We start from the raw sequence: 14,321 nt of genomic DNA, 5'->3' as shown, positions 1-14,321 counted from the left end.
CAGTCCCCCCTCCCTTTGCATCAGAGTCCCCCCTTATATCGGTGTCCCATCTTACATCAGAGTCCCACCCTTATGTTAGAGCCCCCACCTACATTGATGACCCACTTTAAATCAGAGTCCTCCATTAGATCGGGGGGGGGCCCCTTACATCCGAATCTGGGTCTCTGGGGACTCTAATGCAAGGGGGACTTTAATGTAAAGATTTGAGTTGATATTATGGTAAAGTGATCTACAATTTTGGTGTCAGATTTTGGAAAGGGGCGCAATTTCATTGGTTGCCATAGTCGCTATTTTATATAGATCCGCTTCTGGGTGAAGGCCCTTTTCTGTTCCAGCATCACTGTCCCCTGTGTGCAAAAGACAGCTTCATAAAGACATGGTGTGATGAGGATGGTGAAGAGGAACTCCATTGTCCTGCACAGAGCCCTGACCTCAACCCCACTGAACAGCTTTGAGATGAATTGGAATGCCAATTGTGAGCCGGGTCTTCTCATCCATCATCAGCACCTGACCTTATAAATGCCATTACGGCTGAATGGGCAGAAATTCCCACAGACCCACCCCAAAATCTTGTGAAACGTCTTCCCAGAAGATCAGAGCCAACTCCATATTAAGGCCCATGGTTTTAGAATGGGATGTCCAACAAACTCATATCGGTGTGATGGTCAGGCCTTCACATCTTTTATGCCATATAATGTACTCTAGTCCTTTATCAAGTTATAAAGTGATATTTATTTAAGTCAAAAGGATATTTAGCTATTTCAAATGCTGATGAAATAATTTACAATGGACGCTGCTACTCGATCTTTAAAAGTTTTAGCTTCCTGCAGAATCAGCTGATCCCCTGAGCACTGGCCCTGATATCTTGTTTTAGGGTGGCTCCTTTCCCTTGCAGAGTTCTATGGAGCCACTCTTGTGTGCACAGCAGGGCAATCCACTCCCCTCCTCCCTGCTTGTAGATGGACGGCTGCTGGGGACTGCTGTGTCCCTTGTGATCTTGTATTGGACAGGAAGTTCTGGGCAGCCAAGCTGAGAGAGTGGGAACTGTTCTGAAACATGATGACTGTAAGTGTTTGGGCAAAAATGTAAAGAAACATTTTGCTGGGTGATGCATATTTGTGAAATCCGTATTCATTGCTGAAAAAAAATGTGATAGTTTAATGCTAAAAGAAGAACTCCAGGAATGTAAAAAGTTAACCCTTCCAGTGTGGCTACCCTGCACTGCAAGAGCTAACTGCTTGCTTGGTCTAGGGGCCAGAATAAAGCAGATACGCTCGCCCGATCCTCCCCTCATGCAGTGGTATACATATTGGCATTCTCACATCTAATGCAAGTGAATGGACTGTATTAGACGTGATGTCGTCAGCAGGGATTAGACCACCAGAGCCTGGGGGAGAAAAGGCTGCGGGGACCGATCTAGCAGCCAGGTGGGACAGAGGATCAGGTAAATGTATCTTCTTTATTTTAGCCCCAAGACCAAAATGAGCAGTTAACCCGTGCAGTGCAGGGTAGCCCCACTGCAAAGGTTAATTTTTACAATTCCTGGAGTTACTCTTTAAAGGGACCCTAAAGGATAAGTGTATTTTGATCTAAAGTTTAGTTTTAAATTGCTTGAAATCTGTGCCTTTCATTAAAATAAAACCTGGTCAGCCTGCCATGGATCTACTTGTTCAGGCACTTCCTGTTAAAGCATGACAATGCTCTGTCCCTGTCTGCCAATAATACTTTTGCGTTGTCACCCTGCCACACAGGCTTCCGATAGAGATTACAAGCGGTTACTTCTGCACACATTATGCAGGCACGGTCCACTTGTAAAAAGGGCGGGGGGGGGGGGGGGATCTCTGGCATGCAGAAGGGACTAAGGACCAGGTGAGTATGTTTCTTTTATTTGAGCCCCAACAAGTAGTTAACCTTTGCAGTACGGGGGTAGCCCCACTGCACAGATTAACTTTTTACATTCCCGGGGTTCCTCTTTAAGTCACCCTTTAAGACACCAAATGGTATCTCAAAAAATAGCAGTAATTTAAACCCAGTCTAGCGTGTTTCTGCATCTCCACACGGCGGTCAGATAGCAGAGCCGTACGCGGTTCACGCTCTGGATGTTTGAGCGTGTGAAATGACTTCTGCGATCCGGACCTATCACAAGTACATCTGGATTACACAATATAACATATGGCTACAAGATTATACCTTACGCTGTTCTGCAATCACAGCAGAATTACGGGTGCCAGGCTCGAGCTTTGTGCAGACCTCTCTTCCACATAATAAGCAGTTATGGAAAAAGCTCTGAACAATAAAGCTTCGAACAGCCGGCCCGGCAAGCCAACGCAGCACCCTCTGTTAACCCTGCGCTTCCCCCGGTCAAGTGGCTCAACTGATCATTGTTTGCATCTCAAACGGCTACGTAACATAAATCCAGTATGTTCTTTAAAACATGGCGACAGTCCCAAAATAAAATCGGTCTTTTTAATGGTCCAAAAAGAGTGACGAAAATCAGAAGACGTAGGACCTGTGTGTGGCCAGTATGTTATACCGACGCAGGGCTGAACTGACATAAACAGTAAGGAAGGGTTAAAAACCTTCAGCCTTCCCTTCTTTCAGTATGAGACTCATTGCCAATGAAACTGCCACCAATACTGATCCAGGGGTAGGCAAACTCCGGCCCTCCAGCTGTGGGGAAACTACAGATTTCGTCATGCATCTGCTTCTGAGAGTCATGTCTGTGGCTATAGGAGTCTTGCAATGCCTCATGGGACTTGTAGTTGCACCACAGCTGGAGGGCCGGAGTTTGCCTAACCCTGCACTAAATCAAGCCCTTAACACTTAATCTCCCCTTACACCGACACTTAAAGCTGAACTCCGGCCTTGCCTTCACTCTTGCACAGTTGTACCGGCTTCTCTCCTGGACTGAAATGGCTTCCTCTGATTTCATTGCACACTGCAAGCTTCTCACATTGTGCATTAGAAGCTGCAGCAAGTCAGATAGATTCTGCACTACTAACTGGCTGGAGGATGTCAATCATTATCTTTCCTCATAAGCCTGACTGTCCCTGGCCCGCCCCTTTCCATTCATTGGTCTTCAGTTCTTTCAATCATGGAGGCTCAGCATCACATGTGGGTGCTAAATAGGTCGGTCTGCATGCAAATACAGCCTGTCCAGGAACATTCACTTCTCCAGACTGATATCCAGCCATAATGTCCCCCAAGAGCCAGACCACTGCTTAAATCAGGGCTGAGGACTCTTGAGAGGAATACAGAGGCACTGGATCCCTTTGCTTCTTTATTCAATGCAGGCAGATCATGAGTGGTGGCGGGGATCGGCAGGGTGCTGTACATAACTTCCTGAAAACATCACAGCACCCTGCCGATCCCCGCCTCCAGTCATGATCTGCCTGCATTGAATAAAGAAGCAAAGGGACCTAGTGATAACATCACCGGGTCTATTTCATGGCATGTAATTCAAATGGAAAGGTTTTATTTCTAGATATCATTAGCGTGTTGATGAGCGGGGGTGGAAGAACCAGGTAAGGCAAAATATAAGCAGATTACATTTTAGCTATAACAGACACACAGACTGCATAGGAAACATTCATTGTTAGGGTTCACATACTTTAACCTGCATTGAAGTCCCACCTTGCCTTCGTATGATCTCAGTAATGTTCCCCTGGGTGGTTCTTTGGACTCTGGAGCCCAGAAACCTGTCCTGCCCCCTACCTTGCTTGTTCACTCTGCTCCTGTCACTAAATAAACCCCAATAACCCCCAAATACAGCTTGTGGCCCTCTCCTGCCTGAGACCAGACCTTGTCACAGGTCCATGAGTGGCTCTTAGCGAAGCCAAAATGAATAGCATGGCAATGAGGAAGAGCTGACCCAGTAAGCGCTGAGCAATTTTCTCCCATACCTGTTTTATGTAATGATCTGCAGAGAGACTTCTTCTTGTCCGGAGGTCTGCAGAACATGCCCCCCCTCATACTGTCACAAATATGACGTGCAATGCTCTGCACCTTCTACTTACACACAAAGAAAAGCCCCACAAGCGGAATTAAATCTGACCCCTGGAAACAAATTGTCCTGCTAATTATTTTAATTCCTATAATTAACCCACTCCTCCACACACAGCAGCGCTGGATACTAGGTGGCTAATAATAATGTGTGAGCAGTATTCCTGCCAAAATAGGGATTTTCTCAGGCTGCGTAGGGAAAGGTTCATGGCAGCCTACACAGTATTATTTCCAGCACATATTTACCTTTTAGGTGTATTCAGGGAAATAAAGCACGAAGTGCTTAAAGCAGCCAATCAGGATCCATCTTGTAGAGGTCTACTCAATTCTGATTGGTTACTGTGGGTCCATGTATTTGCACTTTGAGCCTTACACTGTTCACCCAATTAGGCTACTTTTGTCTTTGGCTTCACTTAACTTTCATGGCCTATGTTCACTTTTCTCTGTTTTGGTGTTACCTTCTGGCCTTGCCATGTTTTTTTTCCAGTGTTGCCGATTGCCATAGGTGGTTTGCCGACACGTGGCCGGATTCCGACACATTGATCACGTGATTACAGCCAAAGAGCTGCTGGCTGGCTGGGTAAACATCAGTCCCCTAAGCCCTTTTGGCTGAGATCACATGACTGATGCCTTAGTGGTTGGTCATGTGACCAGCAGCAGGTGGGAGACTGGTATTTGGTGTATTTTAAAGGGTCTTTTACCTTATATAAATATACTGGAGTGGGAAGGGGAGATTGGTTAGTTTAGGGGTAGGCAAGCTCGGAACTCCAGCTGCTGCAGAACTGCAATTCCCATGAGGCATTGCAAGACTCTGGCAGCCACAGGCATGACTCCCATAGGCAGAGTTATGTTGGGATTTGTAGTTAAAGCACAGCTGGAGGGCCTGAGTTGGCCACCAGTGCCATAATGCATTGAATGACTGTTGACAGCCACAGGTATGACTCCCAGAAGCAGAGGCATGTTGGGATCTGTAGTTAACGATGTGTGGAGGGCTGGAGGTGGCCACCCCTGCCATAAGGCATTGAATGACTCTTGACAGGCACAAGCATGACTCCCAGAGAAAGAGGCATGAGCAGATTTGCAGTTTCACACTAGCGTTGGAGTGCCAAGGTTGCCTACACCTTGTTTAGTTTAAGGTCCATATTAATTAAATCTGTCATGTGATCAAACTTGCGTCAGATTTGTATCCAAATATAAGCTTGTGTGTCTGCAGGTATGTTAATATTCAACTAGTTTTATGTGGGACTAGGGAGCCACTGGTTCCTGGCCAACACTATACATCAAGACTGATTTATGAAACTTCGTCCAGCCATAGGCTGGGCGAATGCCGTTCGCTGGGCTTCCCACCACTAGATGGAGCTAAGGAGCGTTATTCTTGTGCTCTTCGGCTCCATCTAGTGGCAGGAATCAATCATCCCCAGCAAGATGCTGATACAAGATCAGATTCAGGTACTTACACTGCTTGCATTCAAATACATTTATTGATTACAGAGCTGCATTGATCTATGTCTTTTATATCTGCCTGGAGTTCAGCTGAAGGGGAGGTTAAGTGTGATGGGCTTGTTTTAGTGAATAAGGGGAGGGGGGGGCAATTTAATTGGCCAGGAGCCTCACCCTGAAAACTACCAGTGCCAGGTGCCCAGCAATAGGAAGAAACACATCGTCCCAGGAAACCAAACTACCGGCAAACAGAGGACTGTACCCAGCAGGGTGACAACGCTAAACAATTACCAGGACAAAAGGCTAAACCTTTCTTCGAGCAGACTTTGTTCCCTGTATTTTTTTTTGTTGCATATCTCCAGCCTGTGTGGATTGTAACTAAAGGCGAGAAAGGGAAAAGCATTCTTCACTGTGTTTCAGTGCTGCCCAGAAGCCGATAAATTCCTGCATTAATCTGAGGTGTATAAATAGGCGCACTTGTGGGCACAGTCTTCTCTCATATTCATTTATTTTCTTCCTCTGCACTTGTTCGAGTGCCAGCTGGTCACCTCGGCTCCTGGAAAGAATCCAGCTTACAAAAAACGAGAACAGGGAACGGCAACAATCGCTCGCTGGCTCTTTGTGCCGCAACCCACAGGTAAATTAATGTCAGGCTGGCGTCAAAGCTAAAAAAAAAAGGGAGCCAACCGCGCATCAATCTCTGCAGGCTTAGAGTGACAGCGCCGGCGAAGGGCGGCTGATATGTGGGTCATTCGTCATGCTCAGGTTTCCATACGCATTAATTGCAGGAGGTGGTAAATGAGATTGGCGGTGGTTAGTGAAATCTGTTGGTGGCAATCAGCGGATGGATTTCAGAATGCCCGCCGGGCAAAAAAGAAAAAAGAAAAGTGTGCGGGGCAGTGGACGCAAGCCGCGTCCCCGAAATGAGATGCTAATGCTATCGCTCCATGTATAATGTGCACAGAAGCTTCCAGGGCCAGAGGGAATATCCAGGAGACATGGATTAAAGGGGATAGACTGCCATTGCTGACTTGGCTTTTAAAGCTCAGCTGAACTTTTGGTTTAAATCGGCTAAATGCAATCCAGGTGCAACAAAATAGCTGTGCAGAGTGTTACAGCTTGTTTTCTTTAGGAAGAAGCCACAGCCTGAGTAGAAAAGCCTGTTCCCTGCCAGCCTGCTGCAACATAGGACCTTTGCTGTGTATGTGTGGAAGCAGTGGTCTCTCTGCAGAGTCTGACATACAATTCTGCTTGAAGCATGAGCTTTGCTGATTGAAGAACTCCAGCTCTGACTCCACCTCTATGGAGAGACCTCTGCTTCCATACAAAGAACAAGGGTCCTCAATAGCGTGCTCGCAGGAAATAGGCTGTTTAACTCAAGTTGTGGCTGCTTTCTAAAAAAATGAACTATAAGACTTTACACACTTCTTGTTTCGATGCATCAGGTCTATATTTAGTGGATTTAAACTGAAAGTCCAGTTGGGCTTTAAAGATAGAGGCTCCAGGGCGGGCAATAGTGGTCCCAGCTTTACCAACTAGTGAGTGCTGACCTGGAATAAGCATGCAGAGTGATCCCGGCTTTACCAACTAGTGAGCGGATGACCTGGAACAAGCATGCAGAGTGATCCCAGCTTTGCCAACTAGTGAGCGGCTTACCTGGAACAAGCATGCAGAGTGATCCCAGCTTTACCAGCTAGTGAGCGGATGACCTAGGACAAGCATGCAGAGTGATCCCAGCTTTACCAAATAGTGAGCGGCTGACCTGGAACAAGCATGCAGAGTTATCCCAGCTTTACCAACTAGTGAGCGGCTGACCTGGAACAAGCATGCAGAGTGATCCCAGCTTTACCAGCTAGTGAGCGCTGACCTGGAATAAGCATGCAGAGTGATCCCAGCTTTACCAACTAGTGAGCGGCTGACCTAGGACAAGAATGCAGAGTGATCCCAGCTTTACCAGCTAGTGAGCGGCTGACCTGGAACAAGCATGCAGAGTGATCCCAGCTTTACCAACTAGTGAGCGGCTGACCTAGGACAAACACGCAGAGTGATCCCAGCTTTACCAACTAGTGAGCGGCTGACCTGGAACAAGCATGCAGAGGGTTTACCAACTAGTGAGCGGCTGACCTGGAACAAGCATGCAGAGTGATCCCAGCTTTACCAACTAGTGAGCGGCTGACCTGGAACAAGCATGCAGAGTGATCCCAGGTTTACCAACTAGTGAGCGGCTGACCTGGAACAAGCATGCAGAGTGATCCCAGCTTTACCAACTAGTGAGCGGCTGACCTAGGACAAGCATGCAGAGCGGGAGTTCAGACTTTACTGGCTTCATGCTGGTTCTTCATCAATGACTTACTAGCTAGTGAAGCCAGGAGGCTGCATCTTCCCAAAACAAACTTACAATGGCAGCTCCCAAATTTCCTCACTTTAAAGCTGAACTTCAGACGAGCAGCTAAACACACAGCTGGAGTACATAGAGGAAATACATAAATAGAGCCATTGTACCTGCCAAAGTCTATGTATCTCGGTCCATCCAACTCTCCCACACAGCACAACTCTATGTGGCATGGAAGGAGGGGACCTACACTTTCTCTCCTGCAGTTTTGCTTTCACTTGCAGGTCCCATCCTATGACTGGGCAGTGAAAGGAGAAGCAGCTGACTGATTAACTTATCTCCGTCACTCTGCTCTCTCGTCCTATCAGATGCTCCTTGTAATGCATCACACTTACATAGTTACATAGTATGTGAGGTTGAATAAAGACACAGGTCCATCAAGTTCAACCTATTGCGTGTATGCACTTCATTGGCTACTTGAGCTCTGCTGTACAAGGACTGCAGGAGGCTGACACTATGTCAAATTCAGGTAGTTCCACTGCTCACATTTCAAAAAGAAATACATTCAGTGATGTATTAATGAATCCAGATCTGCATCATTCATGTCGTTTTATATCCGCCTTCCTTTACCGCTGGCAAAAACATCATCTTTCCTCCACACGCGCGTGATGTCCCCTTGTCCTTTGTGCAGTACTCAGGATAACTTTATTCTTCCTTATGACCTTGTGTGTGATTATACAGATTAATAAGTGCACATTGAATGCATCTTGAAAGAAAGATGCGTCTTTTAACCTCTGTCGTGAATACAGACCATATTGTACTCCCAGCGCTGGTGACAAAAGCAGCACATTTCATCCTGCTCAAGCTGTATGCTCCAGTGTTGCTTCGAACAAAGAAATGTACGGAGGTAACCGCGAGTTAGAAGAACAACAGCGTGCGTGTTGTTGCATCATGAGCGCTCGGTGGGAAGATGTCGGTAGAAATGCTGCTATTGTGTTTGTCTTAGCAGTTAGGTAAGGAAATCAAGTCTGAGTCTTTTGCTGTTTTCAATTCAACAATTGAATTATGGAAATAGGAAATCATTGTATTGTAGCACTGATGGGCTCGAAGAAAACCTGTACTGTGAAAGCTGCGCCCCGAAAAGGCAAGCAGAAGACAAAGACTTGTCAACAGCATTGCCTGATGTCTCCCCATTACTGACTTGCTATGTCTTGTTTTGCACTGTGTAGTGGAGACCATCTTGGTAGAGGCAGGGCTTTGTTTCTTCATGCCAGAGCTTGCTTTTAATAACTGGCGATCTAATGACTGGTGGGGGGATAATCAAGAAAGCTTGGGAGAGGTGAAGATCCGCAAAATAAATGAAGCAGAAGCAGGGAGATCCTTGCACTGCAAGCTCAGGTTCACCCTCCTCTCCAGCAAGAAAAACAGTGAGCAGCACAGGAGTGACATCACCAAATCTCTCTCCAGAGGCAGCAGTGTCATAGAACAGTGGTTCTCAACCTGTGTAACCTCAGGCCCGCATTTGTCCTTGGTCATTAAGTCGCGGCCCAAGTCGCACTGCAATGGAACGCACGGCATTGCGGTACCGCGCAATCTGGTGCGGGTGATTAAACTGTCGGCGGGAGGTGCGTTTGGGGTGCCATTTAAATGAATGGCAACACATCTGCCACACCAGAATGCGTAGTAGGTGTGATTGCATGGTACAGTCCATTAATCACACTGGACTGTTCGATTACTGCACTGTACTGGTGTGAACGGGCCCTCAAAAACACTGACAGACACACACAACCGCAGACACATTCTCACATACACACTATTTATTTTTTTTAAGATGCACCCAGTCTCCCTACCTTATGAGAACTGTAGTGGATCCCCAGCCCGGGGTCCAGTGTGGGCTGCTGTGCTGTGATGGAGCTCCATCCATATGTGCATTGCTTGTACAGCTCCCTTGCGCACCCTTGTAGAGGTGCTGGGAGCCAGAATGTGACATCACTCTAGTGTACGCACCTCTACAGGATGTGAGGGAGCTGTAAGCAATGCACTTATGGATGGAGCTCCCTCGCGGCCATAGCTTCAGCCCACACCACCTCAAGCTGACACTCAGTGGCAGGCAGCATATTCTGAATGGCTGCTCAGCGCGAGATCTGACAGCGCTGCGCTAGGGGGAGGCTGAGAAGCCTCTCACCTAGAAAAGTGGAAGGCATACAGTGACCCACGTTTGGGTCACATCCCACCAGTTGAGAACCAAGGCCTTAGATGATATCACAGTACAGATATACAGGTTGATTTTTCAGGGTACTGCTTGGGTACAACTAACATTTGTAGCTTTTCCTAATAAGATAGCAAATCTTCACTTTTTGAGTTCAGGACTTTAATCGTAGAGCGATGACAGTCTTGGAGAACCTTGGTGTTGACTTGGTTTCGAATAGAGAAGGGCCGTTCAAAGTGATTTTGGCATTGTTTGCTGGTCACCCTAGAGGTTATCTAGGGAGCTAAACCCAACATATCGAACTGCTTCGAAGCCCTTGAGCAGACCAGGGATGCACCATTGTATTACATCCCTTTGAGGACCTAGAAACACCTTGGTACTTTCCACAATCTCCCACAAGTTCATAGCTAGGTGCATCAAAGTCAAAACTGACCTGCTTACTCTGAAAATGATGATCAATAATACCTTTATGGTATGGAAACCACCTCAGGTATTTATGTATTTGTGTGTGTGTGTACCTGCTGGGGAGATTCCTGTCCTGGTGACCACACATGAGGTAAGGAAAATCTCAACAGAAAAAAGGACTACAGTACAAGCTCTAGCCCTTCTCCACCACATATAAGAAAAAAATGGCTGAAGTTCCAGATGTCTAGTTTGTAGACTCTTTGTATAGCTTTCCGTTACCTTTGAAGGATAGGAGGCCAAGCCTCCTTGTCACCATGAGATATTCTAGTGCAGTGGTTCTCAACCTGTGTAACCTCAGGACCCACCTTTGTCCCTGGTCATTAAGTCGCGACCCAAAGCACACTGCAATGGAAAGCACAGCAGTAGGGTACCGCACATTCCGGTGCGGGCGATCGAGCTGTGGGTGGGAGGTGCGTTTGGGGTGCCATTCAAATGAACGGTAACACAACACACCTCCCACACCAGAGTGCATGGTAGGTGTGATTGCGTGGTACAGTTTATTGCACTCTACTAGTGTGAACGGGCCCTCAAAACACTGACATACATACACAGACACACTCGCAGACATTCACACACACACACATATACATTCCCAAAAATTTTATTTTTTATTTTTCTTAAGATCCATTACACACATACACACTCCAAATTTTTTAAAATTTAACTTTATCTTAAGTCCACCCAGCCTCCCTACCTTACGAGAACTAGAGTGGATCCTCAGCCAGGGGTCCAGAGTGGGCTGCTGTGCTGTGATGGAGCTCCATCCATATGTGTATTGCCTGTACAGTTCCATTGTGTGCCTTGTAGAGGTGGCGGGAGCCAGAATGTGGTGTCACTCCGGTCCAGGCACCTCTACAGGGCATGCGAGGAAGCTGTAAGCAATGCACGTATGGATGGAGCTCCTTCCCGGCCATAGCCCCAGCCCACCCCACCCCACCTCAAGCTGACACTCGGCGCCGGGAGCATACTTTGAATGGCTGCTTGGTGCAAAAACTGACAGTGCTGCGCAAGGGGGAGGCTGAGGAGCCTCTCACCTAGCACAGTGGAAGGCACGCGGCGACCCACTGAAAACGGCGTCGCCAACCCACTTTTGGGTCACGACCCACCAGTTGAGAACCAAGGTTCTAGTGTATGTACATATAGGTTGCTAGGTTGGAAAGCTTCAGTGACCTCCAGAATCCACCACAAATTGTATTACTCGACCTTCTACTAAAGCAGCCCATCACTTGCCTCATTAAGGGTCCTTCCATAGAAGCTTTCCACCACTCACATGCCTGGGAGGTGTCAGCTCTTGAAATTCTAGGTTCATTCAGAACAACATAATAGAGGTTTTGAAAAAGTTGGTTTTGTGCTCTTGTGTTCCTTAGATTACCAAGCATAGATGTGTATTTTTAGATACATGGTCTTTTTTTCTGCCGTTGAAGTCCAGGAGGCCTCAGTACCCTTTGTTTTCTCCATTTTATTAATTTAAAAGCCTCTATGTCATCCTTCCCGCACGCAATTAGACCCTGATGTTCTTATGCCACTATTCATAGTTTTCTATGGCACCTGTTGTACTGTAAAGGCAAAACAAACTCAATAATAAATGAAAATGCTCGGTGAAATCGCTCTCCTACTCTAAGATGTGATACCTAGTGAAAAAAAAACGATCCTTTAAATGAAAGCAGCTGCCGTTTTGTTCATAAATTAAAATGTAGTGTGTTTGTGTGTCTTAAACAGCTCTAAGATTGTTAAATGCAAATAAGATGCTTCCACATATATCAGATACTCTGCATGTTATACTCAAAAATAATACAACAAATCAAAACAGATGTATGAAAATGATATCCTTACAAACTCTTCGTATACAGAGCCCTGAAGAGCAAACATAATCACAACCAAAATATAAAACGTGTGTAAACAATAAATCAAAAGCATCCAACAAGCTGCAACATGAAAATTCTTCTGATCATTGTTTCCACAAAAGAGCGACCTTAAAACCTCTTCCTCAGTCTATACGTGTTCCTCCTCCACCACTGTGAAAAGAATCAAAACATTCACCAGATACTGCGTGCCTTGTATTATAATGAAGGCGGAGGAGGGATGTGCTTAGGGAAGGGGGTATGAGGTGGCCATGGGGGATATACTGTGAGTAGAGGGGTGAGGTCACCAGGGAAGGATGTGGTGTGGGAAGGTGTGAGGTGGCCTGTAAGCAATATCCACTGAAGAGGGTTGTGAGGTCACTGGTGTGTTATATTCTGTGAAAAGAGGGTGAGGTGGCCAGGAAGGAATGTGTGGTTTTGGGAAAGGGTTTGAGGTGGTCAGGGAGGGAAAGGTTTCCCAGGAGGGATATGCTGTGAGTGTGGGTGAGACCACAGGGGAGGGATGTGCTGTGAGTGTGGGAGAGACCACAGGGGAGGGATGTGCTGTGAGAGTAGGGTGAGGTGGCCAGGGAGGGATGTGCTGTGAGTGGGGGTGAGACCACATGGGAGGGATGTGCTGTGAGTGGGAGTGAGACCACAGGGGAGGGATGTGCTGTGAGTGGGAGTGAGACCATAGGGGAGGGATGTGCTTTGAGAGTAGGTGGAGGTGGCCAGGGAGAGATGTGCTGTTAATAGGGGTGAGAACACAGGGGAGGGATGTGCTGTGAGTGGGAGTGAGACCATAGGGGAGGGATGTGCTGTGAGAGTAGGGTGAGGTGGCCAGGGAGGGATGTGCTGTGAGTGGGGGGGAGACCACATGGGAGGGATGTACTGTGAAAGGTAGGGTGAGGTGGCCAGGGAAGGACGTGCTGTGAGTGTGGGTGAGACCAAAGGGGAGGGATGTACTTTGAGAGTAGGGTGAGGTGGCCAGGGAGAGACGTGCTGTTAATGGGGATAAGACCACAGGGGAGGGACGTTCTGTGGGGGTTAGTGAGACCACATGGGAGGGATGTGCTGTGAGTGGGGGTGAGACCACATGGGAGGGATGTGCTGTGAGAGTAGGGTGAGGTGGCCAGGAAGGGATGTGCTGTGAGTGGGGAGAGAGGTTTCCAGGAAGGGATGTGCTGTGAGTGGGGAGAGAGGTTTCCTGGGAGGGATGTGCTGTGAGTAGGGGTGAGGTCACAGGGGAGGCATGTGCTGTGGGAAGGTGTGAGTTGGCCTGGAATGCATATGCAATGAAGGGGGTGATGAGGTCACTGGGGGAGGGATGTGTTGCAACAGGAGGTTGAGGCGGCCTGGAAGGGATGCTGTTGGGGGGGGGGAGATTTTCTGGGTGAGTGTGCTGTATGTGGGGGGAGGTGGTCATGGAGGGGTGTGATGGGTACCTGGTGTACTTTTTGTGTGGGTGGGTTGGGGGGATCGCACCCTGTAAGTAGCGGATCAGGTGGCCGGAGGTGGAGTGATGGTAGGTTCTCTATGAGTGAGTGGGGGGGTGGGGGAGGGGGATGTGCTGTTGGTGGGGTGTTGTAGGTGGGTGCACTGTTGGTGGAGAATTCAGGTTTCCATAGAAGGATGTGCTAGCAGTTATTTCTCCTGGGTTCTATTTTATGTGATTTTTCTTATGTTCTAACATGCAGCGTGTTCCGGAATGATAATGAAATTGATACCTTTGTATCTTTTAAAATGAACTTATCCTCCCATCACTGTGATTGTCATACGTAGCTTGTATTTTCTGATTTCATTACATCTGATCAGACCGATTGTGCTTCATTACTGCGCCTCTTCTCTCTACAGCTGGAGTGCCAAGCTTTACCTGACCCCGAGTAACATTGTCCTGCTGACTGCCATTGCTCTCATCGGGGTATGCATCTTCATCCTGGCAATAATTGGCATCCTGCACTGGCAAGAGAAGGTAAGATTCAGCCCATCTCTGGAGGCACCCACTGCCACCTGCTCCTATATAAGCCTATGA

The 14,321-nt window shown here is 47.4% G+C and overlaps 1 protein-coding gene across 1 annotated transcript in view; it reads left to right on the top strand.

The window, feature by feature from the left end:
• ITFG1 (integrin alpha FG-GAP repeat containing 1) overlaps window positions 1-14,321 on the top strand; it is a 178,027-nt gene that overhangs the window by 160,005 nt on the left and 3,701 nt on the right. The window contains 1 exon segment of the mRNA XM_018553222.1: window positions 14,144-14,261. Within this exon segment, the coding sequence (XP_018408724.1) occupies window positions 14,144-14,261 (118 nt within the window).

The sequence above is a fragment of the Nanorana parkeri genome, unplaced genomic scaffold (genome assembly GCF_000935625.1).
Source record: "Nanorana parkeri isolate BGI_ZX_2015 unplaced genomic scaffold, ASM93562v1 scaffold6, whole genome shotgun sequence".
NCBI lineage: Eukaryota > Metazoa > Chordata > Amphibia > Anura > Dicroglossidae > Nanorana > Nanorana parkeri.
This window is presented reverse-complemented; position numbering and strand designations above follow the sequence as displayed.